Source organism: Berghia stephanieae, chromosome 1 (assembly GCF_034508935.2).
Source record: "Berghia stephanieae isolate SIO BIC M18660-M18661 chromosome 1, UCSD_Bste_1.3, whole genome shotgun sequence".
NCBI classification, from domain to species: domain Eukaryota; kingdom Metazoa; phylum Mollusca; class Gastropoda; order Nudibranchia; family Aeolidiidae; genus Berghia; species Berghia stephanieae.
In genome coordinates, this window is record NC_088360.1 from 133928582 (window position 1) to 133946081 (window position 17500).

A 17500-nucleotide genomic window follows, 5' to 3' on the forward strand; every position below is an offset into this window, starting at 1 on the left:
CAAGGACATAAAACCATCCCATAAAATATTATTATTATTATTATTATTATTATTATTATTATTTATTATTATTATTATTATTATTATTATTATTATTATTATTATTATTATTATTATTATTATTATTATTATTATTATTATATTATTATTATTATTATTATTATTATTATTATTATTATTATTACTATTATTACTACTACTACTATTATTTTTTATCAAACGGGGAAACGGTGTTGTAAGTAGAAAAGTAGAAGGCACAGATTTGCGTGGGGCGCGACAGAAAACCCTTCGGATAACTCACGCAACAGAGACTAGGACTAAATTAATTCATTTTTTACTTAGCTGGCACGTCTGATGGGGAAACATCTCGTGCGTTGAATGGTTTGAATTACGGCACAGACAATAAGATAACGCTATATATTATGGGTTGATTAAAAAAAAATAATTCAATAAAATGTTGAGGTTTTATATAGAGCAATACCCACTAAACGTGTTCAAAGCGCTTTACAAAGGGTTCTTGAACAACAGCAATACGTATCGTGTTAGACGATAATATTTTTTTTTCTTCGACAGAGACAACGCTATTACGGCCAGGTACTCATTTTACACCCGAGTACCCGTGAGAGAGATAATTTCATGCAGTATCCGAAGCCTGGATTAGGCATGGAACCTAGAAGAAGAAGACCCGTGAGAGAATGTGAGTAAAGAGCCTTGTCTAAGGATTCAACTATGCGCCGAGCGAGGGTCGAACCCAGGACCTTCATAGTTGAGTCCTTGGAAAATGCTTTTTACTCACATTCTCACCGTACTCAGGTTTAAAATGATTACCTGGCCGTTAACAGCGTTGTCTCTGTCGAAAAGAAATGTAATAATATTGCCTAATAGGCGTCATGTCTCGTCCTACTGATAACCAGGGACCTCTTGTAAAGCGCTTTGAGCACTAAAGAGGATAATGCGCTATACAAATGTTCATGATCTTTTAAAAAATCTTATTGTTGACTTCTTTAATGTCATTACATTTCATCACTGTCCAATTCTTCTGTCCTCCTCCCTGTAGTACCCCAGGCGGGGGTTTCAGACTCCGATCTCCTCACAGTCCAAAGAGCCGGCACTGATCAACAAGGACCCCTACCATGCCAGAGTGTTTCTAACTCAAGAGGCGCGGTCACGTGAAGTGACATCCTTATCAAGTTATCCCGGGGCAAGGACCACGGATGAGGCTGACGAGGACTTTGATGATGATGATGATGAAAAAGGTGAATTAAAGGAATTTAGTCTAAGTGTGGAATGAAATGAAACCATTGCGTGGAAGTGAGTAGTTTAAAAATGAATTTTGTTAACATTCGAAGGGCTACAGCCCAACAAGTCGCTGGTTAAGATTGGAAGTCTTTTTATTTGACCGTTGATTATTTTAACAACTTGAGTTGAATCAAGAAGGCTCTTGGATTTTTATTTAGTCCGATGTGTATTTCTTTTCAGGTCTGATAACCCAAATAGGATTTTATAGTCTGATGCCACGTCCGCTAAACATGCAACCAGCAGCTTGGTTCTAAACAAAGAAAATCGGTACTTTTTAATTCTTAAAGCTGGCTAGAACTTTTTCACATGTCATGTGATCACAATGTATGGAAGTCAAAATATGATCAGATTTATAATGTTTTTCTCCTCCGGTTACACTTTTATGCTCATCGGAGAAGTATTTCATGAGGGCGATGATGGAGATAATGACGTCCGCCATTGTTCCGAAAGTTAGAACCAGTTACTATCAACAAGATATGAAGTGAGTAGAAAAGTGCCAGAAGACAATAGAGAATAAAAAATTTTTCGCGGCGGTGGTGGGGTTAGAACCTGCGACCTTATTGGTACGACAACTCCGCCTGGCAGGTGAGAGCGTGGCTCTACCGTGTGAGCTATCCACGAACACAATATTCGTATCAAACCCAAGTCATATTTCTAGAGCTCTCTCTCACCCCATTCTGGAGACCGCCGGTTCGCTGGCACACAACCATCGCGAAGTTATTTGACCAGCAGTTAAGCTTAATAGCCAATATTCTCAACACAAACATATAACATAGAAACGATTGAGACATTGAGTATGCTCCGGTATATGGGATGAATTTTTAATTCAGAAAAGTGAGTGGAGCAGGCACTTATGTTGGTAACAACAAGATATGAAGTGAGTAGAAAAGTGCCAGAAGACAATAGAGAATAAAAAAATTTTCGCGGCGGTGAAAAATTCATCCCATATACCGGAGCATACTCAATGTCTCAATCGTTTCTATGTTATACGTTTGTGTTGAGAATATTGGCTATTAAGCTTAACTGCTGGTCAAATAACTTCGCGATGGTTGTGTGCGAGCGAACCGGCGGTCTCCAGAAGTGGTTGAGAGAGAGCTCTAGAAATATGACTTGGGTTTGATACGAATATTTTGTGTTCGTGGATAGCTCACACGGTAGAGCCACGCTCTCACCTGCCAGGCGGAGTTGTCGTACCGATAAGGTCGCAGGTTCTAACCCTACCACCGCCGCGAAAAATTTTTTATTCTCTATTGTCTTCTGGCACTTTTCTACTCACTTCATATCTTGTTGTTACCAACATAAGTGCCTGCTCCACTCACTTTTCTGAACCAGTTACTATGCGTCATTACAAGGGAAGTGACGGCAAAACTGTTGAACCCTATTACTATTGTTCCGTGGTCATTGTTCTCATGGAAATACTCTCAAACACATACAACATTTTGCCCAGTACAAAAATGTAAAAATAGAATCAATCGTCTTAGTAGGAATATAAAAAAACACACACAAAAAAAATAGAGCATTTGTATAGCGCAACATACACTAAATGTGCTCACAGCACTTTACAAGGGGTCCCTGACCAACAGCAAGACATTTAGAATGAGCCATGGCAGGACGCCTGTACGGCAATCTTACATTTTTCCCCGACAGAGTCAAACAGCCAGGTCCTCATTTTACACCTCACTCAACTATGCGCCGAGCGAGGCTCGAACCCAGGACCTTCTGATCCGAAAGCGAGTGTCATAGCACAAGCACAACCCCCCCAAAAAACGTTCGGTTATCAGACCTGCTAATATGTGAACGTTGGTTTCACCCCATTCCAGTATTTGACGAGATAGAGTTAAGCATGCCGTATAATGAAGTAGTTTGAAGATCCATTTTGTCAATGTTTATTTGTCCGAAGATTGTATTAACTTCTCGACTTGAACGAATAAGAAACGTGGAGAAGAATCAATCGGTTTTAGTAAAAAAAAAAAAAAACAAAAACAAAAAAAAACAAAAACACGCACACTTAAAACTCCTAAAAAAAAAACTAGATTATCTGTATCGCGCAACATCCACTAAACGTGCTCAAAGCGCTTTACAAGGGGTCCCTGACCAAAAGCAACACGTAACGTGTAGAAAAAAGCCATGACGCCTGTTAGGCGATATTACGTTTTCTTTCCGACAGACAATGCTGTTAACGGCCGGGTACTCATTTTAAACCTGAGTATGGTGAGAGAATGTGAGTATAGAGCCTTTTCCAAGGACTCAACTATGCACCGATCGAAGCTCGAACCCAGGACCCAGGAGAGAGAGAGAGAGAGAGAGAGAGAGAGAGAGAGAGAGAGAGAGAGAGAGAGAGAAATTAAATTTGAATGGATTGATGTTGTAGCTATTGTTATTATTATTATTATTATTATTATTATTATTTTATTATTATTATTATTATTATTATTATTATTTATTATTATTATTATTATTATTATTATTATTATTATTATTATTTATATATTATTATTATTATTATTATTATTATTATTATTATTATTATTATTATTATTATTATTATTATATTATTATTATTATTATTTATTATTATTATTATATTATTTATTATTATTATTATTATTATTATTATTATTATTATTATTATTATTATTATTATACGTGTCTGTCTCAGTGGAACGTCCAAAGCCAGGAATAGAGGAGATCAAGAAAGTGCTGTATAAACGCGAGTGTACAAAACTGGGCATCACACCAGTGGGCAAATTCCTTCGAGACTCCCCTGGAAAGAAACTATCCATTCGTTATTACAGTCTGGGATCGGAGGGCGCCAAAGCACTGGCCGTGCCGCTTATTGTAAGTCATAAACTTGTTTATTTTTCTTTTAATCTCAGGATTGAGAGCGTAGCCATCGTTAACATATATAGCCTGACACTAGGACCGTAGTCATCGTTAACTTATAGCCTGACACTAGGACCGTAGTCATCGTTAACTTATAGCCTGACACTAGGACCGTAGTCATCGTTAACTTATAGCCTGACACTAGGACCGTAGCCATCGTTAACATATATAGCCTGACACAAGTACCCAAATGGACTAATAGTTTATCGTCATGTTTTAGTTGTTTTTAGCGTCTAGTGAGCTGTTAGTAGAGCTCAAAGAAACAAGTGATCCCATTGGTTGAACTATTGAATACACTTGTCTTTTGACGTCATTTTTGGTCAGTGTCAGCGTGGCCTTTGTAAAGTTATGGCCCTTTACTGACCAAAACATGACGTCAAAATGCCAGTCTTTTGCCACAAAAGAAAACAAATCGTGAGTTGTATTCAATAGTTCAACCAATGAAATAACTTGTTTCCATGTGCTCTACTAACGACAACTCACTAGGCGGTGCAAAAAAAAAACAAATAATGACGTCAAACTGCCAGTCCTTTTGGATTTCAGTATCAGTCTATAGATAGAATGCGCTTGGCCAAGGAGTTCACAACATTGCCATCCGGAAGTATAACGGACCAACACACAAACTCTGTGTAACCATGAACTTTTATAGTCTGGTTAATACAGTTTAGTGAGAACAACTCACAAACGCGGATGGCAAAAACAATAACAAAGGCCTGAGTGACGTCATCTGCATACTATCTATAGATAGTATGCGCTTGGCTAAGAAGCTTATAACATTGCCATCCGGAAGTATAACGGACCAACACACACAACTGTGTGTATCCATGAACGTTTATAGTCGGGTTAATACAGTTCAGTAAGCATTACTCATAAACGCGGATGGCAAAAAACAACAACAAAGACCTAAGTGACGTCATCTTCTAACTACTATAAATTAACAATGGCTGCGGTGAGAGACATCCAACGTTTGTCGTCACTTTGCTAGTTTATTTTTATAGATAGTTCAAAGATGACGTCACTCAGGTCTTTGTTATTGTATTTTGCCATCCGCGTTTATGAGTACTGCTCACTGAACTGTATTACCCCGACTATAAACGTTCATGGATAGACACAGTTTTGTGTGTTGCTCCGTTATACTTCCTAATGTTAATGTTGTGAGCTTCTTAGCCTAGGGCATACTATCTGTACATACACACAAAACATAGGCATATGGATATTGACCTTAAAGTTATTGTCAAAAATAAACAAATAAAAAAATAAATCAATCAATTAATAAATCAATAAATCAATAAAAAATATAAACTATGCAAATATGCACCACAAAAAGAAGAAAAAAATTATATTTTAAGTCATAAACGTATTGTATTGATTGGATTTGTGACCTAGCGTCTTGCTATGGTAATAAGTTGGGGTGAGCCGGGCATTAAAATTCGATTTATTTAAGTCAAAATGTGACCAAATTTCATACTTTGGTATCATGATCTGATGCGACCGGACTGTGATGATGTCAATGATATATATATATATATATATATATATATAAATATATATATATATATATATATATATCCTAATAGATCCTAGAATAGATCCTAAAGAAAAATGTCCCCTTATGGATGAATAAAGTAAATTTTATTTATTTATTTTTTATTCTCACAGTTTTCTTAAACTCGCCTATTCCTTTGATTTTGACTGGTCGTAGCCATCACTTGAATATAACTTAAGCATTTCTATAGCGCAATATCTACTATAGTGCTAAAAGTGCTTTTAAGGGATCCCGAAGAAGGGGAAGACCTTGGCCTAGTTATATTAAAAAACATCCTAGAAAGGACAGAGATGAATGGAAGAGTTATACGATAACGTCAACAAACGGGAGTAATGGGCAGGCAGTTGTCATCTCATAGTGCGAGCACCCAAAGTCAATGAGGATGACGCTGGACAGTAAGTAAGTAAGTAAGTAGGTAAGTAAGTATGTAGGTAAGTAAATAAGTAAGTTAGTCAACAGCAACACCTAACATGTAAGACGAGACATGACGCCTGTTAGTCGACAATACCATTTTTTTTCACGACAGATACAGAGCTGTTAGTGACAAGTTACTTATTTTACACCCGAGTACGGAGAGAGAGAATGTGAATAAAGAGCCTTATCAAAGGACTCAACTCTGCACCGCTCAGACGGAATTCAAACCATTAATCTTCTGTTCCGAAGAGGACTGTCATATTATTACAAGACCGTAGTATACCCGCACCTGTGGAAAGCGAACCAAACTCCAAGAAAGTGTGAAAATAACAGACGTGGATGAGATCAATCTTATACGTAATACAATATTTAAATTTAACCCTTTTTTTATTCGGCTATGTGGTTTTGTGGTATGTCACTCGCTTTCGGATCGGAAGGTCCTGGTTTCGAGCCTCGCTCGCTCGCTCGGTGCATAGTTGATTCCTTGAAAAGACTGTTTACTCACATTCTCTCACCATACTCAGGTGTAAAATGAGTATCTGGCCGTTAACAGCGTTGTCTCTGTCGGAAAGAGAAATAATATCGCCTTGCAGGCGTCATGTCTCGAACTACATGTTAATTAAGTGTTGCCGTTGGCTCTGAGCACGTTTAGTGGATATTCTCTGTATAAATACCCTAGTTAATAAAAGTGCAGCCAACACGTTGCATTTTTCAATGTTTCTTAAAACCAGTTCTCACTGGTCTTGTATGATTGCATAAGCCCCGGTCACATTTCAGCCTACAACAATTTTCTCTGCCATGGCGTAATTATTTTATCGCATTCTGCATCACGTTCAACCCAATTGCACAACTACTAAAAATGGGATTTCAGACACAAATAATTCAGGTGTGTTTAAATCTTTACAGCATTGCTGCATAAATATGGATGCACGCACATACGTCAATTATTTTCTAAAGATAATTTCTTGTAAAAATTCAAGTTTGTGTTTAATTCCATTTGAAGACAATTCCAAAACTTCTTTTTAATTCTGGAGCGATTTATAAAGAGAAAACCATCACACATTCTAATATAAGCTGAGAAAATTGATTGGCCTGAACGTAGCCATCGTTACCTAATAGCCTGAAACTGACCAAAAAAAAACAAGTCTTTGGCCACAAAAGAAAACAAATCGTGAGTTGTATTCAAGACTTCAACCAATGAAATCACTTTTTTCCTTGAGCTCCACTAACGACAACTCACTCGACAGTACACAATTCTATTTTTACAAATGACGTCAAACTATAAGTCCTAGAGGATTCTAGTGTCAGGCTATGTGTTAACAGTGGCAACTACTGTTTCATCAAACGATTTGAGCACGTTTAGTGGATAATTATAGATATAGGCAAGAAAGACCTCTTTCATCAATAGAAGTGACCGCAAAGTAAGGACAACAGGCAATATCATTTTTGGACATAAGTTCTTATCGCGTGTTACTCTTGGAAACCATCGTAATGAATTCAGAACGTGAGGAAATCAGTTTACTCTTGAGTTTGCCCAAACCAGGAATGCAAATCGACTTTGTCCGACATCACTCCATTGAGAACAGCTATGGCAGTGACTCGGATCAACCAAGTTTCCACGAAGCATCTACTTCATTTAGTCATAAAGAACATTCGCTTGATTTTCAAGGGCAAAATCTCCAAGAGAAGAGCATCAAGAAAATTCTCCAATATTCTCTCACCAGAAGTGATGTTGAAAATCACAGAGGCACAGATATTTCAACTGGATCTAAAACGAAGGATACTGAACACGGTAAAACACTTTGTGGGATTTCAGTGAACAGAACATTCAGAATGGCAATATACACAGTTACATATTTTCTTTCAGGCGTTTCATATTCGCTACCGGCACCATTTTACCCCCAAATTGCTGAAAAGAAAAGAATGTCACCAACTCTCATTGGTTTTGTGTTCAGCGCATTTGAACTAATTATATTTATAACCTCGCCATTTTTTGGTTCTCACCTTACAACCATCGGCCCTAAATTTGCCTATTTGTCCGGCGTTGCCGTGGGTGGCGTCTGCTCTATTCTCTTTGGAACTTTGGATATGTGTCCACCAGGAACTTCGTTTTTTGTCCTAAGCCTTCTCGTCCGGTCTTTCGGAGCCATTGGTTTTTCTTCGTTCATGACAACATTGATGGGCGCGGTAACTGTGGAATATCCCAATAACGTTGCAACAGCAATGTCAATTCTGGAGGGATCATTTGGCATTGGGATGATGATAGGTCCTGCTTTAGGAGGAATCTTATACTCTTCAGGTGGTTTTGGACTTCCGTTTTATGTCATAGGCAGTTTAGTGCTTTTCGGTGGAATGCTCTCTTATCTTACAATGCCTACTCTACAAGTAAGCCACCGAGTCAAAAAGTCTGGATCAATGTTTTCTGTGTTTCAAAGTCCCATGGTAATAGCAGGCGCGTTAGTCACAGCTATCGGTTGCTGCAGTTTGGGATTTTTGAAGCCATCATTGACTCCTCATCTTGAACCATTTGGGTTATCCGTTGTTGAAATAAGCTTGTTTTTCGTAATCGAGTCTTGCGCTTACACTTTGAGCGCCCCCTTGATTGGTTACCTTTCGGACAATCGGGGAATTTATAAAGAGCTTATCGTCATTGGACAGTTCGTGTTTGGCTTAGGATTTCTATTAACGGGTCCTAGTAATCTAATACCGTTTTTACCAAACGAACTGTGGACCAACATTGTAGGTTTAATCATTATTGGTGCCACACTTTCTTGTTGTTACCTACCGCCGTTTAAGTGTGTTCTAAATGGCGTATTAGATGTTGGTTATGACGAAAACATTGAGACTTACGGTCTTGTGTCTGGAATTGTAACATCTATGTACAGTCTTGGTGGTTTTCTGGGCCCGATGGTAGGAGGCGCGCTCGTCCAGGAACTCGGAGATCAAACTGCTTTCACTATTTTTGGGTTTTTAAATATTGGAACAAGTTTTGTTTCTCTCGTTCTTTTCGGTATTCATCGCTTGCGTAATGCAAAGAAATACAAGAAATTAGCTCATTCATGTAACAATGAAGATACTGATGAATGTGGCGAAAGTACACATTTATTCAAAGATGGATAAACTATTTATTCAGCCTCGATCAAAGATAAACTGGCGATTTTGCCCTTTCTTCACAAAACCTGTTTTGGCTTGTTTTAATGCATGAAAGAATCTTTCAATGTTAATTATTGTTTGATTATTTCCTCATTATTTTATAGCGTAATCACATTTTATCATGCTCAATAATCTTCTCACAAAGTATTCCTTCATGCCACTAATCAATTTTTCTATAGCGTGAAACGGATAAAGTAAACATCCGTTTTCCCTTGGATTGCAAATTTAGATAGCAGTTTAGTCTCCAGAGGTATTAGCAAAACATTAATCTCGTTCAGTGCCGCTTGATTGTCTTAAAAGACGGAATGATAATAATAATGATAATAATAATAATAATAATAATAATAATAATAATAATAATAATAATAATAATAATAATAATAATAATATAATAATAATAATAATAGTAATAATAATATAATAATAATAATAATATAATAATAATAATATAATAATAATAATAATAATAATAATAATATAATAATAATAATGAAGAAGAAGAAGAAGAAGAAGAAGAAGAAGAAGAAGAAGAAGAAGAAGAAGAAGAAGAAGAAGAAGAAGAAGACGACGAAATAATAATAATAATAATAATAATAATAATAATAATAATAATAATAATAATAATAATAATAATAATAATAATAATAATAATCATAATAATGATAATAATAATGATAAAAATAAGAATGGAGTACCTTTCGAGCCCCAAACGAACACCGTCCCTCTGAGCCACTCTGTAGTTGGTGTATCTCACATTTTCATATTTGTTTAGAGTATCCCATCTCTTGTCAATAATTAGTGTATCGCATTCCACCTCACGTTTAATTCATTAATTTATCAGACAATGTAACGGTGTTAATTATTAACAATGATTTTGAAATGTGTGGTCGTATTTGCGTTTAACTGTGTATAAAAGAAAATGTTAGTGATATTATAATATAATCAGAAAACAGAATTTGTCATTTTTAAAGTTTTTTTTTTTTTTAAACTTTCACCAAGGCAGTTTTTTTAAAGAATAGTTTTACCTTTGTGCCCTTAAACAATGTCAGTGTCCTATTCCAATCATCCGGAGAAAAATTTGCTTTTGAGTTTACCTAAACCTGATGTGGATTTAGGTTTTGATCGGTTTTATTCCGTTGAGAAAAACTATAGAAACCAGCCAGAGAAACTACGTATCCATGGGAAAACTACCCCAGCAAGTAAAATAGAACATACGTTGGATCTCCAAAAGGATACATTCCATGAAAAGAAGAGTATGCAATATTCTCTCGTCGAAAATGATGTGGAGAATGGTGGTGATAATGAACACTTCAGAGAAACAGAAAATGTAACTGCTTTGAAGAATGTTAACGTTCAATGTGGAATTTCTATAAATAGAACTTTTAGAATGGTTATTTACTGCATTACATATTTTCTATCCGGTGTTTCAATTGCCCTTCCGATTCCTTTCTACCCACAAGTTGCCGAGAAAAAAGAGATATCACTTACCCTGACAGGAATAGTCTTCGGAGTTTTCGAGTTTGTAGTCTTTATCACTTCGCCATTTTTCGGTTCGTATCTTTCAACAATTGGACCTAAATTTTGCTACATTTCTGGGATCGCCGTTGGAGGTGCTTGCAGTATTCTCTTTGGGACTTTGGATATGTCTCCTCCAGGAGTCCCGTTCTTTGTCTTAAGCCTTTTAGTTCGCTCTCTTGGAGCTGTTGCCTTTTCGTCGTTCCTAACAGCCTTGATGAGTGCAATGACAATGGAATATACCGCTAATGTTGCAACTGCAATGTCATTTCTGGAAGGAGCTTATGGTATTGGCCTAATGATCGGACCAGCATTTGGAGGAGTTTTGTATTCGTACGGGGGTTTTGGGGTTCCGTTCTACTTCATAGGCTGCTTATTGCTTGCTGGAGGGATGCTTGCGTATTTAATAATGCCGAATCTTCCTGTAAGTTCCCGCATGGAGAAATCTGAGTCAATCTTCTCTGCATTTCGAAGTCCAGTCACTATAGTTGGAATGTTAAGTATGGCTGTCGGATGTTGCAGCTATTCACTTTTGAAACCAACATTGGCCTTTCATCTGGAACCTTTTGAGATATCAGTACTCTTGATTAGTCTATTTTTTATTATTGTACCCCTTGCATACACTGTCACCTCTCCAGTACTAGGCTATCTGTCAGACAATAAAGGTATTTATAAGGAACTTATTGTAGGTGGTCACTTTGTCTACGGAATCGGATATCTCATATTGGGTCCAAGTAATCTTCTACCGTTTATACCAAACGAACTGTGGACTGTCATTTTTGGTTTATTTACCGTAGGCGTGTCCCTTGGGTGCACCATTACGCCTACATTTAAGTGTATTTTACTTGGATTAATAGAGGTAGGATTTGACAAGAACATTGCGACCTACGGACTTATGTCTGGTATCGCAAATTCCGCATACAGTCTCGGAGCTTTTCTGGGCCCGATGGTTGGAGGTGTGCTCTTTGAAGAACTGGGAGATCGGACTGCTTTAACTATTGTTGGCTTTTTAAATATTGGAACGAGTATTGCAGCTCTTATAATTTTCACTGTTCATCGTATTCATGGAAAAAAGAACAAAGAAATGATAGAACAATTACGAAACAAAGAACAAACTGAAGTGAATAACGAAACCACCAGTTTAATCCGACCTCAAAATAGACATTCTTTGATGAACTAACCTAATATATTGTATGATAAAAAATGCAAATCAAGATATTATATTTGGCATTTTACAGAACCGATTGCAATTGTTAATCACCTTTCAGATTAAATTAAAATTTTCTTTACATTTTTGATATGTTTATGTTTAAGTTCATCGTTTATATAGAGCAATATCCACTTTACGTGCTCAAAGCGCTTTACAAGGCGTCCCTGACCAACGGCAACATGACGCCTGTTAGGCAATATTGCAATTTTTACGACAAAGACAATGCTGTTAACGTCCAGGTACTCATTTTACACCTGAGTACGGTGAGAGAATTTATATTAGGAGCCTTTTACAAGGACTCAACTCTGCGCTAAGCAAGGCTCGAACCCGATCCGAAAGCGATTGTCATACCACAAGACCACATAGCCGCATAAATATATGTTTCAGTCAATCATATAATGTTATAGATAATTATAATGTCATGAACTTATGGCCTGACATAAGGGTAATCGTAGCACGTCTGAAAGGTAATCTGAAGGTCCGAGCTTCGATCTCCAGTCGAGGTAGATTGATATTTTGTAATGGGTTTTTTTTCCTTGTAATTTTCTTTCTTACTTTGTCGGGCACTTTTCATACACACTTGTTAAGATTTTTATCTAAGTATACAGACAATCGGAGGAGTTGTTCTACACTTCTAATGAAATAGGAACCAGATTTTTGACATCACAATTGTCTTTCCTTTTGTTGAACCATTGAATTCCACTCACGATTCCCTTTCTTTAGATGTTTTTTTGCCTGGTATTTGGATATCGTTTTTTTCAAAGGTCAGTGTCAGGCCATGACTTTACGAATCCTAAGCTACGGGGAGGCTTTGCGTGCACCTTCAAACCATAGCCATCGTTAACATATAGATGGTTCGAAGACGACGTCACTCAGGTCTTTGTTATTGTTTTTGCCATCCACGTTTATGAGTAATGCTCACTGAAATGTATGGATACACACAGTTTTATGTGTTGGTCAGTTATACTTCCGGATGGCAATGTTTTGAGCTTCTTACCCAAGCGCATACTATCTATAGTTTGACACGAGAACCGTAGCCATCATCTTACCATAGCCATCATCTTACCGTAGCCATCATCAGCATACCATTATCTTATAGATAGTTCGAAGATGACGTCACTCATGTCTTTGTTATTGTTTTTTGCCATCCACGTTTAAGAGTAATGCTCACTGAACTGTATTAACCTGACTATAAACGTTCATGGATACACACAGTTTTGTGTGTTGGTCCGTTATACTTCCGGATGGCAATGTTATGAGCTTCTTAGCCAAGCGCATACTATCTATAGATAGAATGCGCTTGGCCAAGGAGTTCACAACATTGCCATCCGGAAATATAACGGACCAACACACAAACTCTGTGTAACCATGAACTTTTATAGTCTGGTTAATCCAGTTTAGTGAGAACAACTCACAAACGCGGATGGCAAAAACAATAACAAAGACCTGAGTGACGTCATCTGCATACTATCTATTGCTTGACACTGACCAAAACATGACGTTAAAATGCCAGTCTGTGGCCACAAAAGAAAACAAATCGTGAGTTGTATTCAATAGTCAACCAATGGGACCACTTGTTTCCTTTCATGAGCTCTACTAACGGCAACACAATAGGCGGTGCAAAACCAATTAATGACGTCAAAATGCCAGTCGTTTTAGGTTTCAGCGTCAGGTTATAATTTAACGGTGCCTGCTCCTTAATTTGATTTTACTTACATTACAAAACCCATTGAGTTCTTATTGCTAATCGTAAATTCACGTTTTTGCGTCTGTGATTCAACTCGACGGATCTGATACCGTTTTGAGACGGTGCGTGGCAAAATACGATTTGATTGAATGACCTTTCTTTTGCTGGTAAAATAGCAACAACAAACAATAATGTGACGTCAATTGCATACAATCAATAACGGCTGTTCCTTCCTCAGCTGGACGCCACAATCACCACGCTAGACCTGGAAGGCAACGATATTGGACCAGATGGCTTGGCTTCTATGGCGGAAATGTTGGGAGATCACTGTGCTCTCTCTACACTTGTAAGTCGTTGATGTTGTTTGATTCCTGGTTTTTTATGTATCATTGTTTGTTTGTTGGAATGTCAGACATTCGATAATTTTTCCCCGTGGTCTTTGTGTGTCCTCCCAGCAGCAGTGACCGTGTATCTGAGCCTATTAATCTGATGGAAAATGCTTTCAGGTAGACTTACTTACTTACTAACTATCCAACGTCGTCCTCAGTGACGTTGGCTGCCCGTACTCTGCGATGACAAATGTCTGCCCATTCCTCTCGTCAACAGACGGGAGAGCAACTGTAGACTAACGTCCAAAAAATAACAGCAATTTGTCATTGTTTATTTAACTCCACAGAATATACAATAAAGGCAGTGTTGGGACAAATAAATTAAACTTAAATTAAAAATACAATTCCCTTTATTCATCCCATAGTGGAAATATGTCTCTCGGGTCCAGGCGTCAGCCCGCAGTGCAGCACCGCAAATTGAGCTAGGAGGGGGGTGACATGCTCAAGGCCACACAGAGCAACGGCGACTGATCGAACTCGGTACCATTCGGGTACGAAGTAAAAAACCGTACCGCCGAGCCAAGCTTTTCAAGTACCGTCTACTAGATTTGACTTTTGTGTTCAATTTTCTCTTTGGCCGAGCAGTACAATGTCGTGTCTTGCGATTAAGTAAAGCACTACATTTGCGGCGATGCACTGCGGCTGACGCCTGGGGATTTCAAGTCTTCCTTTGGACTAGACCCCAGAGTCACATTTCTCCTATTGGATGAATAAAGGGATTGTGTTATATTGTGTGAAACTGAAATATGGTTCATTAATATTATAATGAGAGAAAAGATGATACTCGGTGCTTCTATGCAAATAATTTAGTCTCATGAATCATAGAGTATTTTATTATCTAAAACAGTTTTTGATTGATAGATAATGATCTAATCAAGTGTGTATGAAAGGTGCCAGACAAAGCAAGAAAGAAAAAAAAATACAAGACACTCATCCCAAAAAATCAGTCGACCTCGACTGGGAATCGAACCTCAGACCTTCTAATTACACACTTGTTCAGACATTTATCTTACACTGGTGCCTGCTCCTTCATTTCATAATTTAGTTTGATAAGTCGTTGAAGCGTATTTCTGTCTTATTCTGTGACCGAGAAACTATCTAAATCATCCTTTGTCAAACACCACATTCACCAGCCGTGACATACTTTGAAACAAACCCCAAAAGAAATCAGGTATGTAAAATTTAGGCTAGAAACTCGTCCTTAAAATATTGTTCTATTTATATAACCCGTATTTTGTCACCCACCATACTACTTCGGGGATATCCAAAAAAGATTCATCATGAAAGAGATAGATTATGCAATGAAATTGAAATGATAATCCAAGACATTGTAAATGACAACATCATAATCAATGGCGATTTCAATGCTAAAATAGGAACAGGGAAAGACAACAACGGAACATGCCTTGGTGATTATTCCAAAGGAATGCGTAATGAAAAATCCAATATCTTATTGATTTCTACTGCGAACATAAATTATTCATATTCTATGATTCATATGCCTTTACACACCCTTCCCGTCATATTACTACATGGCAAGGAACGAGGAAAGACTTATGTTGATAAGATTATCAATACTTACAATCAGATAGACTTTATCATAATTTCATATGAATCCGTAAAACAAAATGAAAGACAAAGAAATGAAATCATGCATAAAATTAAATCTAAATCAATAGATAATAGCAAAAAGAAAATAGGTGAGATTGTGACAGAAATAAATAGTACGAATGACATTATGATAATGTTCAAAGCGGTGAATAAATTCAAACGACAGAAAGCACACAATGCACTTATAAACAAAGATAAATGTAATAAGACCTTATGTAACGATAAAGAAATTATAAACACTATAAGCGTGTACTACACTGAGAATTACAAGGGTATTCAAGAAGTGGAACCATTCGAGTCTACCAATCCAGAGCTTGAAACGCCCGAACGCCCCAAGAATTAAGTGAAGCCATACAAAAGCCTAATAACGAACAGATCGCCAGGTGTAAATGGTGTAAGAGCAGAAGAACTAAAATGCCTTGACGACGAAGGCATGCAGATACTGGCTGATATGTCTTGCAAGTGGAAAACTCATTCTGCTAAACAAACCAAATAAAGAGAAAGGCCCATTAGAAATTTTACGACCAATCGTTTTATTATCCATGCTAAGAAAAGTTTTAAGCACAATCAAGTTAAACAGAATTAGAGAAAAGGTAGAAGAGTATCTCGCACCATCACAAAGCGGGTTTAGAAGATATAGAAGCACTGTTGACATAGTGTGGGCCCACCGATAGCTTAAAGCCAGAAGGGAAAAAGAGAAGGAGGAATTTACCATACTTGAATTAACTATGCCTTCAGCTTTCGACACTATTTTATAGAACCAAGTTGTTATCAATCCTTGGCTCATTCTTGGACAACGATCCCATGAAGCTCATAAGATACATATTATTAAATACTACATTACAATTTCAATCAGGCAGAGAATTAACAACAATATCAACCTCAACTTGATCCCCTCAAGGAGACAGCTTGAGTCCAATTCTATTCACGATATACCTCGAATCGGCCATGAAAGAACTAAGACCAAAATTACCACCAACAAAGAAAATCACACCTGAATTGATAATCGCAGATGATGCAGACCTAATATTTGAATCAGAGCATCAAGGGGAAATATACACGCCAATAATATCAACTACTCTAGAAGCAGGGAAGAAAAAGTGAATCAATCCAAAACAGAATATACGAAAATCAACAGAAATTTAAATGAATGGAAAAGTGTACGTAAACTTGATCAACGAAATTGAAGACATGACATCATAAAACGAAAGCAGCTGGCCGCCAATGCATTTAACCAACTCCAAAAATTATGTAATAGAAATAACATAATCAGTGAGAATAAACGAATACAGATTTACGAGGCACTGATTGTTCCGATTTTGACATATAATTGTGGAAACTGGGGCCTCACAAAAGAGAAATTAGAAAGTCTCGTATTCATACCACCGCAAACAATTGCGTCGCGTAATCGGAATCTATTTGCTAGAGACAATTACAAACACTGATCTCAATGAAAATGAAAGAACCAGGGCCCAACTTCTGAGTACAATAATAAAGGAACAGCGATGAAGGCTATTTGGTCACATCTTACGCTACGTCGAGAAGATAACATCCCAGCCCAAACTGCAATGAAAGAGTATTTTCTTCATGGCAAGAAATATGTGGGGAGACCACCAACATCAATAGTAACTGCCCTGAACCAGGATCTCTCTACATATCAGAAATTTCTGGATTCAGACGAGGCCGAATGAATCCCTGAAGAACTAAGAAAAACTGCAGTGCCATCCTTTCTAAAGTCACAACAAGATCTTGACCCCTTCAAAACTCTGCCTCAGGACCGTTACCAATGGAAA

The 17500-nt window shown here is 37.3% G+C and overlaps 3 protein-coding genes across 6 annotated transcripts in view; all 3 read left to right on the forward strand.

The window, feature by feature from the left end:
- The window catches only part of LOC144963250 (uncharacterized), a 44353-nt gene that overhangs the window by 2822 nt on the left and 24031 nt on the right, over positions 1-17500 (forward strand). For 2 of the 4 annotated variants that reach the window (XR_013643583.1, XM_078897112.1), the window contains exons 2-4: positions 1058-1256; positions 3959-4137; positions 13946-14053. Coding sequence is in view for 2 of the 4 variants with exons in the window: in XM_078897112.1 (XP_078753238.1) it covers positions 1058-1256; positions 3959-4137; positions 13946-14053 (486 nt within the window). In the remaining 2 variants the exon portion in view is untranslated. The remainder of the gene's footprint in view (positions 1-1057; positions 1257-3958; positions 4138-13945; positions 14054-17500) is intronic. The other 2 variants (XR_013643584.1, XM_078897113.1) reach the window with 1 other exon arrangement.
- Positions 7179-9588, forward strand: LOC144965560 (MFS-type transporter SLC18B1-like). Its single transcript, XM_078901043.1, has one exon. It carries the CDS (start codon positions 7634-7636, stop codon positions 9260-9262), a length of 1629 nt encoding a protein of 542 aa, XP_078757169.1. The 5' UTR covers positions 7179-7633; the 3' UTR covers positions 9263-9588.
- On the forward strand, positions 9970-12103 carry LOC144965567 (MFS-type transporter SLC18B1-like). Its single transcript, XM_078901054.1, has one exon. The coding sequence runs from the start codon at positions 10338-10340 to the stop codon at positions 11988-11990; it is 1653 nt and encodes a 550-aa protein (XP_078757180.1). The 5' UTR covers positions 9970-10337; the 3' UTR covers positions 11991-12103.

Coding starts and splice junctions, on each gene's coding strand:
- LOC144965560 (XM_078901043.1), top strand. CDS start 7,634: ATGAATTCAGAACGTGAGGAAATCAGTTTACTCTTGAGTTTGCCCAAA.
- LOC144965567 (XM_078901054.1), top strand. CDS start 10,338: ATGTCAGTGTCCTATTCCAATCATCCGGAGAAAAATTTGCTTTTGAGT.